At 41.3% G+C, this 27,413-nt stretch overlaps 1 protein-coding gene across 1 annotated transcript in view; it reads left to right on the top strand.

Moving 5' to 3' along the window:
• The window catches only part of LOC144499974 (anoctamin-7-like), a 76,598-nt gene that overhangs the window by 21,603 nt on the left and 27,582 nt on the right, over positions 1–27,413 (top strand). The window contains exons 7-14 of the mRNA XM_078222711.1: positions 2,942–3,030; positions 4,345–4,466; positions 15,581–15,670; positions 17,645–17,797; positions 21,784–21,820; positions 25,776–25,885; positions 25,976–26,127; positions 26,997–27,026. Coding sequence (XP_078078837.1) covers positions 2,942–3,030; positions 4,345–4,466; positions 15,581–15,670; positions 17,645–17,797; positions 21,784–21,820; positions 25,776–25,885; positions 25,976–26,127; positions 26,997–27,026 — 783 coding nt within the window. The remainder of the gene's footprint in view (positions 1–2,941; positions 3,031–4,344; positions 4,467–15,580; positions 15,671–17,644; positions 17,798–21,783; positions 21,821–25,775; positions 25,886–25,975; positions 26,128–26,996; positions 27,027–27,413) is intronic.

Below are 27,413 nucleotides of genomic sequence, written 5' to 3' on the forward strand. Positions count from 1 at the left end.
GACTAGTTTGTATTGGTGAAAGACTTTTGGAACCAAATGATATTGGCTTTCCTTCGTGTTAAACATACTCCCATCTCTCTTTAATGAAGCATTTACTTCTAAAATGGTTTTATTTGCTAGGTCATAGTATTGAAGAAGGCATGTCTCCTCTACTGACTGCTTGACCGACTCAAATACGTGTCAGTCATGGACATGTTTGTGGTCCTCCATGCCACACAAGGAATTTCTCGTAATGACTATGCTTTCCCAGAAAAGTTAGATATATGGGGTACTAAGTAAATAAACAGAAATCACTGCAAATCATCTTCTCCTTGAGGTGTAGACATCGACTGCCCACCTGTCTTGCTAGGGTCTGGTCGTATCCCAGTGTTAAAATAGGTCAAAGCAAAGAAATTGATGTGACTAACTTTTATTTAGTACTTTTTGTATTTAAAAATCTTCCCTTCTAGTAGTTTCTATTAATACATGAAGATTTTGATGATTTTCTGTCTGCAGTGCCATCTATTATACAAATGCAACCTAGAACCGGGTACGGTTGTAGTCAGTAATAATCCTTGGAGTATTGATGGGGAATTTGCCGGTGGTAAAGCTGTTGAATGTCAAGGAGAGATGGTTGGATTTTCTCTTGTTGGAGATGGGTATTGTCCGGCACTTGGTTGTCCAGGTCTTGCTGTAGGCTGGAATGAACTTTTCCGGAACTGCGGAGTAACAAATGGTACAAAGCACTGGTAATCGCCAGCAAATATCCCCACTCCTGACCTTTTATGATGGAGGTAAGGTCATTGATGAAGCAACTGAAGATGGCTGAGCCTCAGACACTTTCCTGAGGAACTCCTGCAGTGTTGTCCCGGACAGAGATAATTGGCCTTTAAAAACTGCAATATCTTTCTTTGTGCTAGGTATGACTCTAACCAGTGTCTCCCCTGAGTCCCATTATTTTGTTAGGGCTGCTTAATACCACCTTGTCAAATGCTGCCTGTCAAGGACAATCACTCTTGCCTCACCTCTGGAATTTAACTCTTGTTTGGACCAAGGTTGTAATAAGGTCAGGAGCCGAGTGGCCCTGGCAGAACCCAGGTTGAGCCTCGATGGGTGGGTTCTTGGCGAGTAGACGCTTTCGATTGCTTTGCTGATGACCAAGAATAGACGCTTTCGATTGCTTTGCTGATGACCAAGAATAGACTGAAGGGATGGTAATTAGCAGGATTAGGTTTGTTCTGCTTTTAGAGACAGGCCAATATCTGGCCAATTTTCCACCTTGCTGAATAGATGCCAGTATTATAGCTGTACTAGAACAGCTGGATTTGGGGCACAGCTGGTTCTGGTTAACCAAGTCTTCAATGCTACAACTGGAATGTTGTCAGGGTCCATAGCCTTTGTAGTATCCAGTGGCCTCTGCTGTTTTTTTGATATCACATGGAGTGAATCGAATTGGCTGAAGACTGGCATTTGTGAAGCTGAGGACATCAAGAGGAGGCCAAGATGAATCATCTACTCAGCAATTCTGGCTGAAAGTGATGGCAAATACATCAGCCTTGTCTTTTGCACTAATGTGCTGGGTTCTCCCATCATTTGAGGATAGGGATATTTGTGGCACTGTCACCTCCAGTTGTGTAACTGTCCACCACCATTCATGACTGGATATGGCAGTACTGTCGAGCTTTGATCTGAACCATTGATTGTGGGATTACTCGGCTCTGTTTGGCATGCACGCAATCCAATATAGTAGCTTCACCAGGTGAATTTTCCCTTTTAAATATTTATCCATCTGTTTTAAAAGTTGTTTCTACCACACCTTTCAGACACTGCATTCTAGATCACCACAAATTGCTGTGTAGCAAAATGTTTCGTCACCATCATCCTCTATTCTTGTCTGTATCTTTTGATCACTGGCCCTTCTGTCATTGCAAATGGCTTTGTCTTATTGTTTTGCTTTTAAAAATGCATGATGTTGAATGTCATCATGTCAAATTTCCTTTTAAAACCTTCCCTACTCTGAGAGCAAGCTCATCCACATATCATGAGGGGGCTGGGAAATCATCCATACAGCAGGCCAGTGCACATGCAGCTACAGAAGATACTGATGTGGGATTGAAATCATGAGAGTCTGGTGAAGTTAGACATAGTGGAATTTTGGATTCCCACCATCTGATGGAACGTTTAATGTGGGAGATTGGCCTGGAGTCTGCCGGAGTAGTGGGCATGGAAGAGGTGTTTAGCAGCGGTTAAGCTGAGGCAGCGGGTGAAGTTGGGCAGTGTTATGGAAGTGGAAATAGACTGTTTAGGTGATGTCTTAGGTCTTGCTGCATATGGGAATGGACTGCTTCAGTATCTGAGGAATTACCAATGGAATAGAACACTCTGCAATCGTCCCCACTCTTGACCTTTTCGATGGCTGAGTCTGTAGCCATTATACATTGAGCACTTTTTAGATCCCTGTAACCTAGTACTATACTTTTCCTGGTTTTAAAAATGATCCTTTTGACGATACTACCTCCCTCGGCTCTGTTCCAGTTGTTCATCTCTTCCTAATCCCTGTACAATATTTTTTCTAACTGAAAAGGGCAGTGTTGCGTCTTTCTTCACCTCCCCCCTCCCCCTCCCCCACACCTTATTTAAAGATTAAATGTTCCTGTTGTTTAAAATCTTGTATTTAGTCTTAAAAGTCAAATGTTATAAACAGTGATGTCCTAAATGGATTTTTCATCTGTGAAGATGTGCGCATATGTGTTGTTTGTTTTTGTTTTGAAACCAATGCGAAGTTGTTGTTGTTGTTATTATTTTGTAATCCAGAAAGATCCAATTCGAACCAAATTCAAATCGGACTGGGGTTCCATGTATCCAAAAATGGCCTAATTCCAGTTTGTATTTTTAACCAATATTATAAATTTCATTTTTTAAATTCTTAATTTGCAGTTATTCTCATTCTGTTTTGTCACAGGATTTCTTCAGATGATTTCTTTACTGTAATCCAATCGTCCTTTGATAATGATGCCACGCCATGGTTTGGTCTTGTTATTTGTCTATGGGGTAAGGAATTTGTCGATGGTAATCACTTGCTGTTGTGGAATATCTTATTGGTAGTATTCACACCATAAATGACTTCATGCTAATGAAGAATTAAGCCAGGATATGTTTAAATGCAAATTTTGTCATTTATTTTAAATTTAGTAGAATTTCTGAGCAAGTATTTTTAATTTGAGCAAAATATACAAGTGAATGCTACATCAATTACCAAAATAAAGGTGCTGATAATATCTGAGCCAAATCTAGCAGCATGCTCCTGCAGATAACATATTGATCAGAGGGGCATTTCTTCATTGTTGTACGCTGATGCCATGACAAGATAGTTTCCCACTTGAAATCAGCTGAACTGAGAATTTAAAACCTAATAATCTTCTTTCTACCTTTGAATGATTTCCACTATTTTAACTTGAGTCACACCGATCAGGTTGACTGTTGAACTAAGCTGCATTAGGGAATTCATGCAAGGATGTCATGCAAGGGCGGCACAGTGGTTAGCACTGTTGCCTCACTGTAACGGGGACCTGGGTTCGACTCCCAGCTTGGGCCACTGTCTGTGTGGAGTTTGCATATTCTCCCTGTGTCTGCGTGGGTTTCCTCCGGGTGCTCCGGTTTCTTCCCACAGTCCAAAGATGTGCAGGTTGGGTGCATTGACCATGATAAATTGCCCCTTAGTGTCAAGGGATTAGCAGGGTATATGTGTGGGGTTACGGGAATGAGGCCTGTGTGGGATTGTGGTCGGTGCAGACTCAATGGGCCAAATGGCCTCCTTCTGCACTGTAGGGATTCTATGATGATTCTATGATTCTGTCAGAGGCAAGGGAAGATGATTTGTAAATGGAAAATATTGGGAATTATCAGCAGCATCTTGAGAAATGTGGGTTACACCCCAATATTCAATGCTTCCTCAGTAGAGGAAGGGGAAATTTGGAAAATAGATTTGAAAAAAAAAATCCCAAAAGGGTAAGACGAGGACTGAATTCTGTGATGCTCCCTTTACTTCCTCCTCAATCTTCTAGCTGTCATTGCCTGTATGCAGCATGCTTGCTTGGACAGATACACACGTACAAGGGGAAATGATACCCCAGCATGAATCCTTGCTTCTGGGCAATTAAAGCAAAGGAACCAAAATAATGGGGTCGAGGAAGAAAACTCCCATAAAATTGTGAACCTGCAAGTTGAATTGTAAAATAACAAACACTGCATTGAAGATCAAGAAAATATAGTTTTATTTTGTTCTGCTTCTGTTCTGATCAAATTGAAAGCAATACATGTCGTGGAGCTCCACTTGACTGAATAAAAGTATTGCATTGTCTTCAGGAACAATATTTGTGGAAATGTGGAAAAGGATCAATGCAAAACTGGTATATGAATGGGATGTTGAAAATTTTGAAAATGACGAACCAGTCAGACCTGAGTTTTATGGAACAAATATAAAAAAGGTACATATTTTTGCTGCTTGTTGTAAATTCTTAATCAGAATTATTAGATAAGTATAATGCAGATCAACACATGGGGCTGTTCAAGTGTTAGTACATTCTGTAACTGACTTTCAACAAAGTGGAAAAATATAATTTTGGGGCAAGGGTTTTAGATTTTATTTACCATAAAAGAACTATTATTTGTTTGGATGTCAGTACATCAGTTCATCCACTTAAGAGGATGGATCTAATATATTTATTATTGATGGGTTTCTATTCCACCTCTGGAGATTGTATCATTGGGAAGGTGGCATTTTAAGCTTGCATGGTACATGTGCTATTTCTTAATAGCTTCCAGAAACACTCAATTCTTTAAACAATACTGCTGACTTGCTGATTCTCAGCTATGCTCCCTTTGTGCATAGTTCCCTAATCAAAAGTACAAAATTGGTAAATTTACCCATCTATACAAAATTTCCCGTAAGTAGAAACTATCCTTGGGTGTATAGCCACAACAATTGAAGACTTCATTTGGTCTACATCCGTCTTGAAGAATTCCACAATTATTAATGTAGGTAAGCTGAAATAACATCACCTCATTGTTAACAGGATAAACTTGGAGCAGGGTGTGCCACGGACCAATGATATAACCCTCTACCGTAGTCTCTTTCATCTGCAAAATAGGACTTGGTCCAATTTTAGCCGAGCATTTAAATTTGGCTGAAAGTAAACTTAGAATACGGAAACAAAGATGGAAGTTTTGGGATTGATGTGGTGTTGCCTTATTGATTTGACCCAGCAAATGTATGCAAAATGCACGGTAAAGCAATATGTGGCTTCAGATTAAGCCATCTGTGTAAGCAGTAGCAAGTTACTCATCTCCCACAGTGCTGATATATTATTAGAATGGAAATCATGATCAAAATGGTCCTGTTTTGTGTTGGCCTGAAGAAGTTCACATGCCTAATCTATAGAATTCCCAAAACTTGTCCTCTACATCCAACAGCAGTCTGGCTATTACACCTGAGGTGGTTGAAACATTGTAAACACTACTGAAGGCCACTTTGAAATCTTGCAATGTTAGCCCCCAGCACCTTGGGAAAGCACAGCATGCGTGCTAAGTCAACCTGAATGAACTTGAGGTTGCAAGACCTGGCTGATGAGTAAGGCAACTTATTTAATTGCCACATCTGGCTTGAAGTGGGATATGCATAACCCTGGATGTGCATGAGGACAGAGCGTTTTTCCCATTAGCTGAAAGTCATTTAATGGATGACTCCGCCAGGCTAGTAAGAGGAAATTCTGTAATCTATAGGTATGCAAATCTTCCCATCAGAATTTGACTAATTTATTCTATTGATCAGAGAACTGTAACGCATCAATATAATCTTTGCATGAAGAGTGACTGGATTTTATGAAATTGACACTTTATTGTTTACTGACCTAGATATTGATTTTTTTTAAAAACCAAGTTCAACAATCTTTTATTTCAGCTTTACATATTGCTACTAAAGATGTTAAATGTATTTGAACATTCAACAGTGAGTACAAAGTCAGTTAGCTGTAGTGTAGACAAGATGGATTCCTATCTGTAATCCTTATTCTGATTCTTTAAATTGAAGGTTCTCTCCACAGCAACACAGGTTTTAATCCAACACACTCAATTGCTGACCATTTCTCCCCTCTTGGTCAAGTTTTGTAGTTTCTTGAAAGAATGTTATCATCATGCACCTGCAGTTCAAATTCTGGAAAAAATGACCATTAACTTGACATGTTTAACATTTTTGGAGACCTTCCATTTAAGAAATTCAGGAAAGTAAAACGCTCTGCTTGTACTTGCTTTTCCTAAGATCATCTTCAATATCCAACTAATCTTGCAATGTGTGAGGCACGGTATGGGCAAGTTGCCTGAAGACTGAATTATCAGAGATAACACAATTACATCAAAATTAACCCAATTTTTTTTTTTTAGTATCATCGAAGCAACAATGATTTGTTTTTAAATGTATGAGGTAACCATGTTAGTCTACATGGGCAGTGGAAACTGGCCTAATTCCTCTTAAGTGGAATAAAACCAGCTTGCTTCCCTGTCATCCACCATCAATCTTATGGCATTTATAAGGGGCAATCTAGGAACCGTTTTTTTGGGGGATTGCTCTACTCAACTTTGAATATTGTGCTAATCATGCTGGGGGATACTGCACAAAATCAGGATTGTAGCTTTGTACAGTTTCAGAGGATTTCTGTTAGCAGATTGTGACCCAAAAATGATGGATGATTCTCCCAGCCCACTGCGCTGCTCGAGCAGTGGAGGCAGTTTCACAAACTTCCTGCTGGGTGCCATGACCTCAGCCTCTGGCACTAAGATTTCCAGTGTAATCCGCTACGGCACAGAACTGATTACAATATGGAGATCAGCATTTCCATTTCATTAGCGGGCCCAGGACTGAATTCTCCTGGTCCGCTAGCGTCTTTTCTCCCGTCTCCCCTGACACACACACCCCCCCCCGCCCCCCAAACTGCTGGGAGTGGTTCACTCCAGCAGGATTTACTCCTGCTCTCCTAACGGGAAACAGGCAGAGAAAAGAGAGGCCATTGAGGCCCTGTTGGGGGAATGAGGGTGCCCCTTGAGCAGTGCCAGCCGGCCCCAGCACTGACCACCAGGCATTGGGCAGTGTCAAGGGGACGGGGCCTTTTGGAGGGCGATGGGTGGGGGTGGACCCGCTGCCATTCTGCACTTGGGATGACTGGGAGAGAGAGGGAAGAGGTGATCGGGACTCTCCATCCAAGTTGGGGGTGGAAGGGGACATGGGGGTTGGGGAGGGGTGGGGGGGGGGTGGGATGCTCAGGACTGTCAAAGTTTATTTGTCATAAGAATGCTTACATTAATACTGCAATGAAGTTACTGTGAAAATCCCCTAGTGGGTACACTGAGGGAGAATTTAGCATGGCTAATGTACCTAATCGGCACGTCTTTCGACTGTGGGAGGAAACCCACACAGACAGTGACCCAAGCCAGGAATTGAATCCGGGTCTCTGGTGCTGAGACAGCAGTGCTAACCACTGTGCCAACCCATGTTGGGGTGGGGCGATCAGGAGATTTGGACTGCCTAGCAGTGGAGCGGGGTAGATCGGGGGGGTGGGTGGGACATAGGGACTGGTCCGGGAGGCCAGTGATCAGTGGATGGGGGATTTTGGGGCTGTCCAGGGGTCTGGAGGCCGGGAATGCGTGTATGCACCAATTTCCGCTCTGACAGATCAGCGCAGTGGCCTGCTCAGCACTATGCTGTTGACCCCTCAAGTGGGAATAAGTCCCATCACCTACTTCAGAGGGTATCACACTGAGGCATTCTGCAGTGCACAGTGTCGGAGATTCATTCTGGAAATCCTGCTTTTAAAAAAAACTAGCGATTTACACTCATTTTCCCATTAATTGGGACTTAAATTTTTTTGGGAGAATCCTGACAGATGTCTGTGGTTGTGTATTGCTGCCAACTCCTTCAGTCTTCTGGAACTGTACAAAGATGGAATGAAGGGCACTTTGGTTTTATTTTTGATCAGTTGATTTGAATTGGTGTTGGTTGAGGGGGGAAATGTGTTGGCTTGAGGGATATATTTTGGTTAGGATATCGGGAGCATCCTTCTGTAAAATTGTTCCATGAAGTCTCTGACCAATTGAACAGGCAGATCACAGTGGAGAGGTAATTTGGAGAGAGAACATTCCCAAGAAAGATTTTGTTCAACAATTCAGGTCAGTAATTTTAGCAGAAGATGCTCAAGTTACCACAGAAGCTCCTACAACAGCACCTTCAGTCCACAATCTCCAGCTATCTAGAAGAACAAGGGCAGCAGATGCACAGGAACCTCACCAGCTGTAAAATTCCCTCCCAAGTCACACACCATCCTGTGCCCCGTGAAAATGACTTTTGGGCAATTGTGTGCTAGTTATTAAACATGCCTAATAATTTCATTGTGACATTTTCCCTTGGCAACCATAGAATTTAGCTAGAGTACTGTGTAGTTCTGGTTGCCACATTATCGGAAGGATGTGATTGCACTGGATGGGGTGCAGAGAAGATTCACCAGGATGCTGCCTGGGATGGAATATTTTTAAGTTATGAAGAGAGCTTGGGTTGTTTTCACTGTAGCAGAGAAGACTGAGGGGTGACCTGATTGAGGGACATGGACAGGGTGGATAGGGAGCAGCTGTTCACCTTAGTTGAAGGATCAGTGATGAGGGGACATAGGTTCAAGGTGAGGGCAGGAGGGTTAGGGGGGATGTGAGGAAAAACCTTTTTACCCAGAGGGTGGTGGTGGTCTGGAATGCACTGCCTGGGAGGGTGGTAGAGGAGGGTCGCCTCACATCCTTTAAAAAGTACCTGAATGAGCACTTGGCACATCATAGCAGTCAGGACTATAGGATTAAGTGGGAGTTTGGGTGTTTCTCACATGTCGGTTCAGACTCAATGGGCCGAAAGGCCTCTTCTGCACTGTTTGATTCTATGAATTTTGGAATGCCTCCTGACGGGCAGTTATGAAATGATGAAACACTGGTTGTAGATATAACAGTTAAAGAAATGTCTTCAGTAAATTAACACCTAGATGTTTCTGTACTTGGTATGTTTACATTACGGCAAGAAATTTATCTTCTTGGGAGGCTGAATTTTTCTTTTCCTTTTGTGGAAATAACCTTTAAATTGGGCATGGACATCTGAGACTAGCCAAGCCAATGATATTCAAGTTTTGCTTCTAGGGGCCATTCCTCAACACTACATCATGAAGAACATTCCCAGCTAAAAGTTGCAACTAGTCATGACAAAGTGTAAAGCATCTACAACTTGTTTATATATACACTATGAACAAGTTATTCTTTGTAATTGACTACTTTGCTATCATTATGAAATCCAACATGTTACGCATATGGAGCATCTCAAGATGTTGAAGTGCTTCACTGCCTGATAAATATCTGTGGTGATACAATTATTGTCTTGATCTGAAAGTTATTCCTGTTTGTTTGGGAAGCTATAAACCAACAATATCTTGGCTCAGCTTGTCTTCCTTAACTGGTTAGTGCTAATTCTTCTCTGCTCATGTGCAGAACGTTGTAAAAGAAGGTGACATTCCAGTTGTGTTGGTACAAAAATGGATTTTTGTGCAAGAGATGTTGCTGGAAGTGGTGATAGATTTTGACACATTTGGATGAAGAGATTATTCATAATACCATGGGAAAATATTTCCAGGGAGTTCATACATTTAGTCTTTGGTTTATTATCTACATCTGGTTCCACTACCAACTTATCTGCTGCAAACCAGTTGTGATTTAAAATCCCTCCATTTGTTGAGCCTCTTTCCTTAGTTTAGAAGATGCTTTTTATTTTTAAATTGCTGCCCATTGCCACCACTTGCCAACAGCATTCAGCTTGCCCTGTCTGATCATTGGTTTCATTATTTCCTATGTTAATGGAATGTGTGTGTCCTTGGCAAGGTCAGCATTAACTGCCTCCTGAAGGTGGTATGTGGCACCTTTTTTGGACTGTTGCCGTCTCCGTGGTGTAGGCATATCCACAGTGTGGTTAGGGAGGACATTCCAGGCTTTTGACCCCACAACAGCGAAGGAACAAGAAGTTCCAAATCCGGATGGTGTGCAACTGATATTTCCATGCATCTGCTGCCCTTGTTCTAGGTGGTTATAGAGATGATGGGTTTTGTGAGCTTCTGTAGTACCCTGAGCACTTTTTACTAAAATTATTGACCTAAATTGTAGGGCAGTGGGTCTAATTTCTGAATTGCTGAGTGTTTATATCAATGCAGTCACTGAAGAGTGCCCCAATAATGAATAATTAGCAGCACACAAACCACTATGTTCCTCGGTGTACACTATTTATCTTTCTTTATAACTTTTTCCAATAGATTTCATTGCTAAAAATGACATTTATTTGGACTCTCTACATGCTCAGACTGGAATACGCAGTAGTGTGAAGCATATTAGTTTTACTCTAGTGCTATATTCATAGTGCAAGTTAAACAGCATGCTTATCAACATTGTTTATATTATCTTGCTTTTCCTGCCTGCTGCTCTCTGGATAATAACTTTTGGAGGTGACATTGGGCAATTGAGACTTGAATGATTTCTAATACTGGTGTAACAATTGGGGGGGGGGTGGGGGGGCAGAATTTTCTTTTCCCACTGTGTCAATTCAGACGGGAAAAGCGGTGTGTAGCCCACTGGCAGCACTGCCAGTTCCTCCTACCATATTTTTTGACAGGTAGTTAAAAATAAATCCTGAAGACCGACTCCGTCCCACTAATAACCTTGGCCCCTGACAGGTCGGATCTGAAAATATTAATTTTTTTAAAAATCCTGGCCAGGGCATGATCCTTCATGGCGGGAGAACCCCATTGTGTCATTACAAGGGGAAGGGACTATCTTAACAGGAAATCTCGCTGGCATAAATGTCATTTTGGGACATCTGTTGGACTGTCCTCCCCTTCCAGCTTTCCCGCCCACCAAAAAACTGAGGCAGAAAATACAACCCCCTCCCCTAACATTGTACTGAACACAGGTCACTTTTTAAAATTAGAAATGGATCGTATTAAACATTTCAATTTGATTTATTATTGTCACATGTATTAGTATACAGTGAAAAGTATTGTTTCTTGTGCGCTATACAGACAAAACATACCGTTCATAGAGAAGAGGAGAGAGTGCAGAATGTAGTGTTACAGTCATAGCTAGGGTGAAGTGAAAGATCCGCTTAATGCAAGGTAAGTCCATTCAGAAGTCTGACAGCAGCAGGGAAGAAGCTGTTTTTGAGTCGGTTGGTACGTGATCTCGAACTTTTGCACCTTTTTTCCCAATGAAGAAGGTGAAAGAGAGAATGTCCGGATGTGTAGGTGTCCTTAATTATGCTGGCTGCTTTTCCAAGGCAACAGGAAATATAGACAGAGTCAATGGATGGGAGTCTGGTTTGCGTAATGGACTGGGCTTTGTTCACGATCTTTTATAGTTTCTTGCGGTCGTGGGCAGAGCAGGAGCCATACCAAGCTGTGATACAACCAAAAAGATGCTTTCTATGGTGCATCTGTAAAAGTGGGTGAGAGTCGTAGCTGACATGCCAAATTTCCTTAGTCTTCTAAGAAAGTACAGGCATTGGTGGGCTTTCTTAACTATAGAATCAGCATGGCGGGGGGAACCAGGACAGGTTGTTGATGATCTGAACATCTAAAAACTTGAAGCTCGCGACCATTTCTACTTCATCCCCGTTTATGTAGTCAGGGGCATGTTCTCCAGTACACTTCCTGAAGTCGATGATGATCTCCTTCGTTTTGTTGACATTGATGGAGAGATTATTGTAGTTGCACCAGTTTACCAGATCCTAATGTGCAACAGTGGTGGTGGTGGGGGAGCTGGCATTGCTGGAATTGAGGTGGGCCAGGTGTTTGTAAGGGAATACTTGGAGTGATCAGGTTTAATTAGCAATGTGAAGAACAGTCCAAAGTAGAACTTTGAAACTGGAAGATGGGCAATGTCAATAGGATGAGAGAGGACTTCATGAGCGTGAAAAAAAAAGTTTGACAAGAAAAACTGTTACAGAACAATGGGTGATCTTTAAGAGGGAGATATTTAAAAGCTAGGAACAATTCAGCCAGGCTGAAAAGTAGGGGAATCAAAACCATGGCTCATTTGATGATAAAGGAGAGAGTTTCATCACAGACCCTATTATAAGAATGAAATCAAATGCAATATGTACTCGGGAAATGGGGAGGGTGGGTGGAGAGATTGGCAAAGGGAAAACCAAAATAGAATAGCAGCTAATATAAAGGGAACTCAAAAATCATCATCTGCCATGTAAATAGTAAGCAGTTAGTAACGGGTGGGTGAGGCCTGTGGGATGTTGGTCAGGGTGGTGAGCTTAAGAGGCACAGGGAAAGGTGAGAGTGCTTAATCAAATAAAAGGACAATGCTCCAGAGATAATACAATCACAGCTAATGTAAAAGGAATTTAAAAATCTTCTACCAGCATGTAAATAGTAAACAGGGGTCATGAGATGGGTGAGGCCTATTGGGGTCAAATTGATGTATGCTTGCAAGGCACAAATACTTAATCAAACAAGAGCAAGGTACTGTGGATGCTGGAGATTGGAAGGAAAAACACATCAGGTCTGGCAGCATGTGTTTGAGAGAGAAACAGTGTAGAGTGCATTATGACTTCTTAGGAGTCTTTGCAAAATATGAATGGAGATGCTGAATAAATATCCATAGAAGTTGAGATGGCAAGAGTAATGAATGCAGGAAAAATTGAGGCCGGATGTACTGAAAGGCTGGCTATGCTCAAGAATCTGACCCTGATGGCATGCATCCCAGGTTGCTAAAGGAAGCACTTGGAGAAGTTTGAGTTAGTTTAGGAGAACCGGTACAGATTTGCAAAATCAGATAATGATGGCTAATCTAATTTAAGTTTTTTGATGAAGTAACAAAGTTGAAGGAAATGTGATGGATTTTGTCTCTTGTGGAGTTTAGGAAAGCAATCGCAAAGTATCACAAAAGACTGGTTAACAAAACTGTGGTTCAAAGAATACTGGGATAAAATTAGTTTAAGTGCCAAACAGTGAGTCATGGTAAATGGTTGTTTTTTTTTAACCTTTGTTTGGATATTGGAATTCAAAGTAAAATCAGCATTTGCCAGCTATATGGGGGTATGGCAAGCAGTGATGATGCAAATTGATTGCAACAGGACATTGAAAGGTGGAATTTAATACAGGGAAGTGTGGGTTGATTTATTTAGTCAGAAGGGAGAGGCAATAGGGACAAATAGTACAGGAGTGTACAGGACCAGAGGGACCTTGGCATTCATGTAGACAGATCCTTGAAGATGGAAGAACATAGTTATCAAAGTGTGTGGGATCTTGGGTTTAATGATTGAGTACAATAGCAAGGAAGTTGTATTGAAACTTTAAAGCTTTGCTTAGGCCACAACTGGAGTATTACATTCAGTTCTGGTCAGAACATTTTCGAAAAGATGTGCGATTACCTGAACTGTCCCAGGAATGAGGAATCTTAGCTACAACATTTGGAGAAACTGGGGTTGTTCTGCTTGGGGCAGACGAGTTTGAGGAATATTTGATAGAGATGTACACTTTGTATGTAGAATGGACAAGAAAAACTGTTCTCATTAACTGATGGTACAAGGACTAGGAGTTTGGGTAAGAGATTCGGTGGGAATGTGAAGAACTTTTTTTAACGCAATGACCTAGAATTTGTTCCTTTAAGAGGGTGAAAAAAATGGAGATGATCAAAGATTAGAAAAGTAAATTGGATGAACGCTTGAGGGAAATAAAATTGAGGATAGAGCAGATGAATGGGACTAACTTCGATTTCCTTAAGACAGTTGGTGCAGACTGGATGGGCCAAGTGGCGGCCTCCTGTGCCACTGTGACTCTAAATTTGGATGATTTCTTGTCATTTGTTGACACTTAGAATTCCATGTATATTGCTTAATATAACTTGGCCCTTTCATCTTTCTCTTCCCAAAGAACTGTTAAAGCAAATTGTGTTTTAAATATATTTATGGTTGGATAATTTTACAAAAGATCATGAAATTTAGAATTTGAATAAGAAAACACCAAGTAAAAGCCTGCCTCCAAGCTGAGTTTGCATGTCTGTCAAGGGAAAGTGTTAAATACTAATGCTTGTAGGAACATGGGAGCTGGATTAGGGCCATTCGGCTCTTCAAGCCTGCTCTACCATTCAGCAAGATCATGGCTAATTTGATTATGGCCTCCGCTTCACTTTCATGTCAGTCCCCGATATTCTTCGACTCCCACTTTAATCAAGAATCTATCCAACCCAGCTTTGAATAAATTCAATTAACCAATCTCCTCTGCTTTCTGGGGAAGAGAATTCCACAGAATGTCAACCCTCAAAAAAATTCTTCTCCTCTCAGAAGGGAGACTTCTTAAACTGATCCTCTACTTCTACTTTACCCCACAAGTGGAAACTCCCTCCAGGTGTCTACCCTATCAAGTGCCTATAAGATCACTTTGCTTCTGCATCTTTTAAACTCCAATATGGATAAGTATAACCTGTTGAATCTTCATTCTTAGGATAACCCCTTCCTCCCAGGAATGAATCGAGTGAGCCTTTTCTGTGCTGCTTCTAGTGCGATCTTTTTTAAAAATAAGGTGACCAAAACTATCCACCATATTCCAGATGTGGTCTTGCCAAGGTCCTGTGCAGCTGCAGTAAAACGTCGTTGCTTTTGAATTCTATCCCTGTTGGCAATAAGCACCAATGCAACATTTGCCTTCCCAATCACTCCACTACCTGCATATTAACCATGATTTGTGATTCATATACCAGAACACCCTATACCGCCGAGCTCTGCAATTTCCCTCCATTCAAATAATATACTGCTTTTCTATTCCTGTCACAAGTTCACATTTCCGAACCCCAAAAATGATCCATTTATTCCTACTCTTAGCTAACTGATCCATTATCCATGTTAGTACATTGCCCCCTACACCGTGTTCTCTTATTTTGTGTAGTAACTTTTGGTGTGGCATCTTATCAAATACCTTTTTGGAAATCCAAGTACTCCACATCTACAGGTTACCCTTTATTCACCTTCCTTGTTACTTCCTGAAAAACTCAAATTAGTTAAACATGATTTCCAAAGCAATGTTGACTCTGCCTGATCACATTGTGATTTTCTAAGCTATGAACTTTTTAAAGTGGATTATGTTGTGTGTATCTAGGTTTGCAATATGGCAAAATAACTGAAGGGTTAAATTCTGAAAGTAGAACATTGTGTTTTTAAAAGCAAAATATTGCGAATGCTGGAATCTGAAACAGAAAATCCTGGAAAATCTCAGCAGGTCTGACAGCATCTGTGGGGAGAGAATAGAGCCAACATTCTGAGTCTGGATGACCCTTCATCAGAGCTCTGACAAAAGGGCATCTAGACTCTAAATGTTGGTTCTATTCTCTCCCCACATGCTGTCAGACCTGCTGAGATTTTCCAGGATTTTCTGTTTTTGATTGTGTTTTACCTCCACATGGAGAAAATGAAGCAATTCATTGCTGGGGTAACATGAGCATCTTCTGTGGTTTCACTTGATATTCATTAATTTTGTAGGACCCAGTAACGGGTGAAATTGAACCTTACTATCCAGGTACTCTGCGGCGTTCAAAAATGCTACTTTCATTTTTCGTAGGGGCTCTGATGGTAAGTATTGTCCTTGCACCATCTTTTTTGATTCTATGTTTCTACTTCTGTTATCCCAGTTGAAGTGGGAAATGGCAATCAGCACTGGGAATTTTTATTATTCTGATTTTCCAGCAGTGGAGAACCTGGTGTACACAAGCACATCTTATTTATTGTTATCCTAATTGTGGCGGATACATTCATTTATCTTGAGCTCTTTACAGGCCATCCACAAGCACTGGTTTCTCCATTATCATGGACATGTGCCTGTAATACATGATTGAGGTTGTACTATTAATTACTTCAATACTTTTGTAGAACAAATCTCCTAAATATTCATTTGACAAATATAGTTCAAATTCGTAATGTCATGAACCTGGCTGATAACGGCAAGGGTGTCCCAACACCGGTTCGTGATAGTGTATGGTTTTTGACTACAAGAACGGCGTAAGGAGCCACATGTGGTACCCAATAAAGACTATTTATTACAATAAGGAAAAGACACATATACACAAACAGGACTATAATGATTTCGGACAATTATCTACAAGACTACTATAAACACACCCACACAGTTTTAGTAGGAATTACACTTCTGATCCAAAGTATGTTTACAAGATCTGAACTCCTTCAGGACTTGCCTCTGCCCAAACAACTAATCTAATAGATCTATAAAGAAAAAGCCAGCTTGTAGTTACCACACTGTACACGATTGAGTAATTATTCTGAGGAATGTCTCGTCTCTTTCTTCAGTGAAGGTATGAGATTTAAGTGCCTCTATGAAAAATACTCTGCACCCTTGCTTCTGGCACCGGCTTACAGGCTGCTAGCTGGACAATGCACCTCAGGCTGCTAGATGGATACTACCTGTTGCTTCCACAAAAAGATTGCCAATTATATCATTGTTTCCCTTTGAAGATACTCGCTGTCTGTCTCCTTGGCTTCTATTAGTTCTAAAATATGTATGCCTTCCCTGAATGGTACCACCATCTACCCCAAAGTATTTCCTATTAGCAGCATGATGTGTTTGTTTTGGTCTGTCTGCAACTGCTGCCCTCATTATTGGGATTCCCTTCCTGTGAAATACCTTTTAGAAATGCTGGGTGGCTTCTAATCTGCTGGCACATTCATGACAGAGCTACCAGGAGACTCACTCATTTCAAAACTAGGGATGGGATTTTCCATCCCTCCCCCCGCCCAAGCCATATTTTCCAGAGGCGGATGAGGCTTGTCACTGGCTGCCAGTGGGATCTTCCTGTCCCACCAATGTCTACACATTGGGGGGGGTCGCCTTCAGCAGGTCCAGTAGATCCCGCCAGCGGGAAGGGCTGCAAGATCCTACCCCACCGACAACTTTCACAAATGCCCGCAACTAATTTATAGCTGAAATATGAGCCTACAGTGCTCATCTGAAATGATCCCTCAATTAGTTGCATGCTTCTACAAGGTTTTGTCCAAGTGGTTAATAAGGTGGAATGCTGCTGTGACTCGTGAATGTTTTTAATCAACACAGAAACTTGGGCCTGAGACCACTTTGACTCTGCAGTTACCAGTTCAGTATGGCTCACTGGCTTTCTGGAACTGGGGCTGATGTTGGTTGAGTGAATTGCCAATGATGCAGTTGTGCTTTCATCCTCAGAAGGCAATATATTTCATAATTGTCCCTACTATAAGACTGCAGGTTAGCATGTCCACTAATCTGCAGGAGGGCACAGTTTTGAGATCTGTTTTCCAACTGAAACTCTTGTTGGTTTGGTTCCCCAGTCTGTGCAAGTGTGTAAGGCAATGGAACCCAGGACATGCATTATGCTTCATGATCATCCCTTAAGATATATTGCAACCTCTACTGTTGAATCCAAAGATGGGCCTTTCTGCAGTATACATTGAGGTGACTGTGTGCGCCATGGTTGATTGCAACATATCATTGAAAGCGAATGAGATCACTAAATCACTTTCATTCTAGATGTTTAATTTTCTGCTTTGTTACTAATATAGGTCTGCTGGGTATTTGCCAGTCTTATTGGGGTGGTTATTTACAAAACGTGGGCGAGACTTCGAATAACCACTTCTAACTCGACTGAGGGCTTTTTATTGACCACAGTTGGTGCGTCGTTGCTCAATGTAATCTCTATTATAATCTTAGCAAAGGTAAGTGCTTTTTATGTTGGTGATTATTCTCTCTGCCTTTTGACCAACTCTCAAAATCACATAAGAACTAGGAGTTCTTTAGCTCCTCAAGCCTGCTCCACCATTTAATACAATCATGTCTGATCTCATCTCTGCCTCAACTCCATTTTCCTGCCCATTCACCATCGTCCTTCAAACCCTTAGTTATTAAAAATCTGTCCACCTCTTTAAATTTACTCAATGTCTGGAATTCCACCACACTTTATGGTAGTGAATTCTACAGAATTACAACCCTTTGAGAGAAGTAATTTCTCCTCTTCTCTGTTTGAAATCTGCCACCCATTATCCTAAAGCTATGACCCCTTTTTCTAGAGTGCCCTACAAGAGGAACCATCTTCTCCACCTCTACTTTGTCAATCCCCTTATGTGCACCTCAATTAGATTTTCTCTCATTCATCTAAACACCAGGGAGTATTGGCTTCACCTGCCCAATCTCTCTTTGTAAGACAAACCTCTCATCTCTAGAATCAATCTAGTAAACTCATATGGTAACATCTGTAACGGAACTGTGTGTCTCCATCATTTGGCTCCCAAACTCCCAAAGCTTAACTGATGGTAAATATTTAGCTCTATACTTTTAGTTCAGGCTATTTGTGTAGATGCATAGATACATAAATATGTTTGTCACTTAATATGTTGTAAGGCCAATATCCCTTGGGGGGGGTTTTATTCCCTTGCCACAAGTGCTAAGAGTAATTCTACAGATGATGGGTGTTGGACAACCCCCGATGAAATGTAATTAGAATTTGCACAAGTTTGTTCTATTTCAACAAATTCATTCTGAAACTCTTATCTATCAAGAGCTATGTTGTCATGGCTAATGTTTAGATACTTTGACATGTTTTTTTTCATAAGCTACATGGACACATCACTAGGAACAGAAGAGCTTCTCATTAGTACAAAAACACCTAAATATTTTTATGTTAACTAAATAACACTATCAAAGCTAGTTAGAAATAAATTTTCGTATGTTCATCTGTTAAGTACTGAGGTGTGGATAGATGATATCTGAAGTATTATGTGCAGTGTGAGCACCACGCCCCTCGGAACACAGTGGTTTTAGTGCAGAGCAAATTCACCCGAGTGTTGTTAGTGCTCCAAGGCAAGACTGAGATAGGTTACGTACCGAGAAAACAAAAGGATGATTGAGGTTTATGATCTTGAAGGGAATAAATGGGGTAGAGGGGTCTATCAGATGGGGTAGGGGACATCACCTTTGAATCAGAGCCAGACCATTTGAGAAAGAAATTACAAAACATTTTGCACAAAGGGTGATAAAAGTAATGTATAAGCGACAGCAGGTGCCTTTTAAAGTAGTAAAATATTGAGCTGCTTTTATAGAAGTGAATTATCAAAACACTGAGGCGCGCATAAGGAGATGTTTGGATAGGTGTCCAGGAGCTTGGTGAAAAGTAGGTTTAAAGTAGCATTGTAAAGGAGGGAGTTGGAGAAGTTTAGGAAGATTGAGGTTAAGGCAGCTGAAAACGCAATCCTCAATGTTGGAGCAAAGGAAAAAGAGGTCATAATTAGGGGAGTACAGAGATCTCAAAAGGGTTGTGGAACAAAGAGGGGCAAGACCATAGATTTAAAATTCTCCATCTTTTACTTCAAGGAATGACGGTAATGGGAGCCAGTGTAGGTCGGCGAACTGGGATGATTAGTGTCAAGGACTTGGGGGATTGGAGATTTCTGGAGTAGTTGAGACTTGAAGTCATGAGGTAAGTGCAAAAATGAGCAGTGGTAGGGAGGTGAAAGTCAGCAGCCTAGTGATGGTGAAGATAGAGGATCAGAAACTCTGCTCTGGGTCATATAGGACACCAGTGTTGCAAGCAGTCTAATTTGTGCAGTGGCCAAGGAGTGTACAGAAGCACATGGCTAAGAAGAGTTTGTAGGAGGCAGGATAGATGTTGGCTTTGATCTTCATGGTTTTTAATTGGAGGAAATTTCTTATTACATAGTATCAGGGCCAACAGTGCATGGTGCAGTAAAACTGGATGTTACCTGCTTACATCTGGAACCTGGCATATTTTTGGATGTTATGATGAGCAGCATGTAATTGAGATATGGGAGGAGAGCCAAAGATAGATCCTTTGAGTTTCCAAGCTTGAGGCATGACAGCAAGATGAGAAACTATTGCAAGTGACTTCAATCGTAGCTAGACATCCATCGGGATTGAACCAGGTGAGGGGAGATGCATTGGAAGTGGACAGTCTGATCGTCTTCAGACCAGTTGAGCAAGAATTGATTAACACTGTCACACAGGTTGTAATTTGTGACCCTAAGGATGGCTGCAGTGGTGTGACGGGGCCAGAAACGGATTGAAATGTTCAAAATCATGAATAATTATGGTGCAAAGAAACTATTTTCAGTTGCAAAAATGTCAGTAATCAAAGGACACAGGTTTTTTGGTGGTTGGCAAAAAGCCAGAGGTAACATGAGGTAGCTTTTTAAACAAAAAACGGGCCTTGACAGTGTGGTCAGAGGGGTCAATAATAACTCTAAGGGAATTGGATAAATGTGTTAAAGGGGTTTAGGGCAATAGAGAGAGTGGAGTTGCCTTATTGATGGCTCTTCCAGTGAATGGGGATAGATATGATGGGTCAAACAACAGCCTCATATGCTACCACATGTCTCTGTGGAAATCCCCATAAGTAAGACCTTGCTCTCTAATTGGAATTACACTTTGACTCTGACTCCAGCTTATCGAAGTACACATCCGTAGATTACATGTCTTTAGTTTCAGAATGAAGGTCTTCATGGCATCTCTAACTATCTCCAACTATGGATTCTATTTGCAAACATACTATCCTGATCTATCTCAAACAACCTGTCATTGCCTGAGTCCTTAAACATTTTAAGTTCCTTCTAGATCTGCATTTTGCAAGCAGATTGCCCAGATACTTGTAGTCCATCCTCATTGTGTAAGTTTTTAATCATTCAAATTGTCATCCTATACATCTTCCTCATGACCTCCACATCTTCGCCATGTATCAGGACCAAAACCCCCAAAATACCCCAATTGCTGACATTGTGAAGCTTTCTGTATCCAAAGTGGTGTTCTTTATATATAATGACCAACAACAAAAACTTTAAAAATTAAAACCTTAGATTTCCCTATAATCACCTAGCATGCTGATGCAACTTGTAACGAGTCACCAAATATTACCTTCAAGCTTTTTCTTTTAGTTTGTCCACTATCTTTAATGGGCCCCTCTTGCATGGCATAAATGCACCCACAATTTTGCAATCCTAAATGCATGCACAGCATTAGTTCATTTTGAGCCACGTTTTACCAAACATGGGCCCAATTTCTGTAGCTTGTCTAAATTGGCCTGCAATTTATTGATGCATTCCAAACTGTGTGGATGTTTTTCTTATCGGCAAATTAAAAATTGCTGTCCAATTGATTAAGACAAATCACAATGATACTAAGTCTTCTGGAACTCCACACACTTCTCGTCAGAGAACCACTCCATTAATACCCAATGAGATTTCATTACCCATCCATTATCAATAATCCTGCGCTATCTCTTTTCATTTAACCTATGCATACTTTGCCAAACACCTTTTGGAAGTTGAGGCACCCAACACCAACAGGAGTACCATTATTCATCTATCTGGTGAGCTCCTCAAAGAACTCATTTAGCTTAGTGAGGTTGGACCTGTGTTTCCTGGGGATCCCTAATCACTGAAAGTTTCCATTTGTTTATAACTCCAAAATGTATTTACTGTTGACCAGCTTTCCTACAATCCATGTTAAACTGTCAACATGTTCCTTTTTTTAAATTGGACTAAGTCAGTCTTCCTCCAATGCATAGGAACCTACTTAGTCCTCAATAAGCTTTTGAATATATCTTTTAAATGTATCTTTTTAATAAAGTGTACTGTATAAGAATGAAAGTCAGTTTGTGGCATTCATCCTTTAACAATAAACACTTCTATTTCAGGTATATCATATAATTGCGGTTAAAATGACAGACTGGGGTAAGTAACTATATATTCATATTTCTGACACTACAATATGTTTCTGACTAAGTAATATTTAAAATGGATATGGGCTGTTGTGCAGCAAATATTAGGATGTTGTCCACATGGCAATCTCTAATAAGCTAGAAGATGTTAGGGAACAGGGAAAAGATGATGTTGGGAAGTCGATGTGCCACTTTGGGGGACTTTTCTCTTGGGAATTGAGCTTTCCATCTTGGCAATTCTGAAGAGATTTACTCCAACTAAACTTTGGGAAGACTGAAGCTGTTCTATTTGGTCCCTTGTGCAAAATCTTGTTGCCTGATAACTGTCTTCAACTTAGCATGACTCCTCTGACCCCAAGTTGAGTTTCCTACCACGTGTCAGCACTGTCTGCAATACTGCCTACTTTTATCTCCAAAACAACCCTTGGCTTTGACCCACGCAACCATCAGCTCATCTGCTGCTGAAGCCCTCACTCGTTCCTTGTTCTCCCGGTCAGTCTACTTTCTCCCAACATAGGTGAATCGTAACTTGTCCCAAATCTCATTGGTCCATTTGTCGACTTCACTAGCTCCTGAGTTTTGTAAGTCCTTATCCTTGTTTTCAAATCTTTTCATAGCCGCGACCCTCTCAACTTGTGCAGCCTCCTCAGCCCTGCAAGTTCCTTAAATAGGGAGACCAAAATTGTGCAGATTTGCCAAAGCCCTGTACAATTGTAACAAAATTTAAATCTTGTACTTAATCAGTAAAGGCCAACATGGCATCTGCCTTTTTAATTCTAAGCTAACTATTTCTTGTCTGAATATGCCCATTCCTCTGGATGTTAAACAGGTGTGAAACTGGTAATTTTTTTTAAAAATTGCTTTTTCTATTCTTACTACCAATAACCTCTACCTTCCCCACATTATACTCCAGCTGCCAGTTTGTTGCCCACTGAGGAGAGATTGGGTAAACTGGGCTTGTTCTCCCTGGAAAGACGGAGAATGAGGGGAGACCTAATAGAGGTGTACAAAATTATGAAGGGTATGGATAGGGTGAACAGTGGGAAGCTTTATCCCAGGTCGGAGGTGACGATCACAAGGGGTCACGGGCTCAAGGTGAGAGGGGTGAGGTATAACTCAGATATCAGAGGGATTTTTTTTACAGAGTGGTGGGGGCCTGGAATGTGCTGCCAAGTAGGGTGGTGGAGGCAGACACGCTGGCATCGTTTAAGACTGACCTGGATAGTCACATGAGCAGTCTGGGAATGGAGGGATACAAACGAATGGTCTAGTTGGACCAATGAGCGGCACAGGCTTGGAGGGCCGAAGGGCCTGTTTCCTGTGCTGTACTTTTCTTTGTTCTTTGATGTAACCTGCCTATATTTCTTTGCAAACTGTCCTTCTCGGAGGACAAAGCTATGCCCACCTAGCTTTGTAGCATGAGCAAACTTAAATACATGCAAATTTGTGTTAGTGTCTTGGACGAAGAGACAGAATAATGTAAATTAAAGCGTATGGGATTGGAGAAGTGTATTCAGATGGATAGAAAACTGGTTGGCAGAGAGGAAACAAAGAGTAGGAATTAATGGGTGCTTTTCAAATTGGCAGGCTGTAACTACTGGGGTGCCACAGAGATCGGTGCTGGGACCCCAGCTATTCACAATATATATTAATGATTTGGATGAGGGAACAAAACGTATCATCTCAAAGTTTGCAGATGATACCAAGATGGGTGGGAGGGTGAACTGTGACGAGGATGCAGAGATCCTTCAGAATAATCTGGACAGGTTGGGTGAGTGAACTAATCAATGGCAGATGCAGTATAATTTGGATAAGTGTGCAGTTATTCACTTTGGAAGCAAAAACAAGAAGGCAGATTACTACCTGAATGGCAGTAAATTGGGAGAGGGGAGTGTGCAGCGGGACCTGGGTGTCCTTGTGCACTAGTCATTGAAGGTAAGCATGCAGGTGCAGCAGGCGGTAAAGCAGGCAAGTGGCATGTTGACTTTCATTGCGAGAGGTTTCAAATACAGGAGCAGGGATGTGTTGTTGCAATTATACAGGGCCTTGGTGAGGCCGCACCTAGAATATTGTGTGCAGTTTTGGTCTCTTTTTCTGAGGAAGGATGTTCTTGCTCTCGAGGGAGTGCAGCGGAGGTTTACAGGCTGATTCCGAGGGTGGCGGGACTGATTATGAGGAGATATTGGCTAGGTTAGGATTGTTTTTGCTGGACTTCAGATGAATGATGGGGGCTCTCAGACTTATTCCAACAGGTCTAGACAGGATAGATGCAGGGAGGATGTTCCCGATGATGGGGGGGGGGGGGTCCAGAACTAGGGGTCACAGTCTGAGGATTCCGGGTAGACCATTTAGGACAGAGGTGAGGAGACATTTCTTCACCCTAAGAGTGGTGAGCCTGTGGAATTCATGACTACGGGAAGTACTTGATGCCAAAACATTGAATGCATTCAAGAGGTGCCTGGATATAGCACTTGGGGCAAATGGGATCGAAGGTTATGGGGGAAAAAGCAGGGTTAGGCTACTGAGTTGGATGATCAGCCGTGATCGTAATGAATGGCAGAGCAGACTCGAAGGGCCAAATGGCCTCCTCCTGCTCCTATCTTCTATGTTTCTATGTTAAATAGTTGAGGACCCTACTGATCTTTGCATCACTCCACTACCAACTTGAAAATGTCTTGTTTATCCCTACTTTCTCCCTCCTGTCCATTTAACCAATCCTCTATCCATGTTGATGTATTTCCACCAACCCTATGAGCCCATACCATGCTTATTGATCTTTTCATGTAGTATCTTATTAAATGGCTTTTAGAAATCTAAATCTAAGTATACTATATCTACTGGTTCCCTTTTATCTACCCCACTCATTACATTCTCATTTGCTAGTTGTGGCTTAGTGGTTGCACTTTGCTCAATCGATATTTAAAGTCTGACTCCTGAGACTTGATCACTAAAGTGCAGTCTTGAGAGTCTATCAGATAGATGAGTTGAGACTCCACATCCACCTGAAAGGGCAGATGAAAGTTCCCGTGGCACTATTTGAAGAAGGACAGGGGCGTCCTCCCCGGTCTCCTGGCTAATATTTTATTTCTCAAGCATCAATGAAAGATTGTCTAATCATTATTGTGTTGCTGTTTCTGGGAGTTTTCTGTGCTCCAATTGGCTGCCATTTTTCTTGCTTTACAATAGTGCCTTGACTTCAAATATACTTCATTTCTAAGGTTGTGAAAGTCATAATTTATATGACGTCTTTATGCTGCTTTGCCATGGAGTTTTCTAGTTCTGATTTCCTAACTGGTCATTTTAATTTTTAATTGATGGTTATTTATTCAGTGTGTTGAAGCATAGCATTGTTCAGAGGTTTTGACATATTAAGAATATTTTGCATTTAAGTCTAACCTGTCTCAAAGAACAAAACAGCGCACGAACAGGCCCTTCGGCCCTCCAAGCCTGCACCGCTGGCCCAACTGGACCATTTGTTTGTATCCCTCTGTTCCCAGTCTGTTCATGTGGCTATGTAGATAAGTCTTAAACGATCCCAGTGTGTCCGTCTCAATCACCTTGCTTGGCAGTGCATTCCAGGCCCCCACCACCCTCTGTGTAAAATATGTCCCCCTGACATCTGTGTTGACTCATTGACTTGAAGTAGAAATGTAAGGGGGGGGCTTCTAAATCTATAATTTTAAGATGCACATTATCTTGAACTAACAACTTTAAATAAGATCCTTGTACGTTTTGTATCAGATCTTGACTTCTCTCTCTCCAAATATCATTATAATTGTTTAACTGTCTGGCTCTGTTGATTGAATTTACATTCCTAATAAACAATAGAGACCAGAGCCATTTACCAAGAAGAGAAAGAGAGCTATTGAGAATCCACACTTTATATCTGTTTTCTAAGATAAAGCTTTATTGATACTAATTTGTACCAGGCAACACCAATACTAACAAAAACGGTCTCTTCTCTGTAGAAAACCACAGGACTCAGACCAACTACAATGATGCTTTGATATTAAAGCTGTTTGCCTTCCACTTTGCCAACAGTTACTCATCCCTGTTTTATATTGCATTTCTTAGAAAGGTAGGTAAGATAGCATGGAACATTTTGGTAAAAAGTCTTCACATTGAGTTTTTAGAAGCATTAACCATTGATATTTAAATTTATTTTCAGAACAATCAAAAGTTTTTTCAATTGCTTGGACTAACTGATTTTGAAGATAATTGTGGAGTGCTGAACAATTGTATGTCAGAACTTGGTATTCAAGTTGTTATACTCATGATCTTCAAACTATTTCCCAAACTTCTAACTGATGTTTTCAAACCGTAAGTCTTTGCCATGCTGAACTCTTGCTGTGTTATTTTAATTAGCTATTGTAAATCATTCAAAACGTAGACCTATCCAATATTGGTTTCATAATATCGCCAATACTGGAAGCAGCCAGTGTCCCCATGCAGCAAGGAATAGACAGCATATGGGGCTTGGGCTGATGAGTGACTAGTATCCTTCATGACCATCTCCAACAAGAGAATCTAATTACTGTTCTTGACTTTCAATGGATGACACTATCATTGCTGAATTCCCCACCATCAATATGCGCCTAGACATTGATGTTGATCATAAACTGAACTGGGCCAATCACACACGCACACGATTCCCCAAAGCCTGTCCATCATCTATTCTTTTACACGCACGGGTGAAGCTCCAAGAAGCTCGACACCATCCAGCACAAAGTGGTCTGCTTGATTATACACCTCAAATCTTGGATGCACTGCAGCAACCTGCAAAGGCTCCTTTGACAAAACCTTCCAAATCTGCCATCTCTACCATCTAGAAGGACAAGGACAGCAGATGCATGGAAACAGCAGCACCTGCAAATTCTGCTCCCAAGTCTCCCAACACCCTCACTTGGAAATATGTCACTGTTCCTTCATTGTTGAACCAAAGTCCAACAATAGGTGAATTGCCATGCTAAATTCTCCGAGTGTACCCGAACAGGCGCTGGAATGTGGCGACTAGGGGATTTTCACAGTAACTTCATTGTGGTGTGAATGTAAGCCTACTTGGGACTAATAAATAAACTTAAATCCTGGAATTCTCTATTTAACAGCATTGTGGGTATACCAATACCATTTGGTTCAAGAAGGCAACTGACCACCATCTTCTAAAGCGATTAGATCCAGAATTGGCTCAGTGGCAAGAAGCATAGGGTGATGGGTGTTTGTGACTGGGAGGCTGCTTCCAGTGAGGTTCTGCAGAGTTCCATATTTAAATCCCTTGTTTTCATCGTGCTTCTAATCAATGATTCAAACTTAATCATGCTCCACCTCTCCCACACTTGAGAAGTTTGCAGATGATACAAAAATTGATCATCTAGTTGATAGGAAGTAAGCTGTAGACTTGCAGGAAGATATCAATTGACCAGGTAGGAAAGTGGCAAATGGAATTCAGTCCAGAAAAATGTGATGAATACATTTGGGGAGATGAAGGAAGAAAGGGAATACACAATGACCCAGGCTTTGCACAGGGGAGGGGTTTCTTGATGATAAAACATGCGAGATCATTGACCTGAAACATTTTAATGAAACATTCAGCTGCCAGACCTGCTGAG

Source organism: Mustelus asterias, chromosome 10 (assembly GCF_964213995.1).
Source record: "Mustelus asterias chromosome 10, sMusAst1.hap1.1, whole genome shotgun sequence".
NCBI classification, from domain to species: domain Eukaryota; kingdom Metazoa; phylum Chordata; class Chondrichthyes; order Carcharhiniformes; family Triakidae; genus Mustelus; species Mustelus asterias.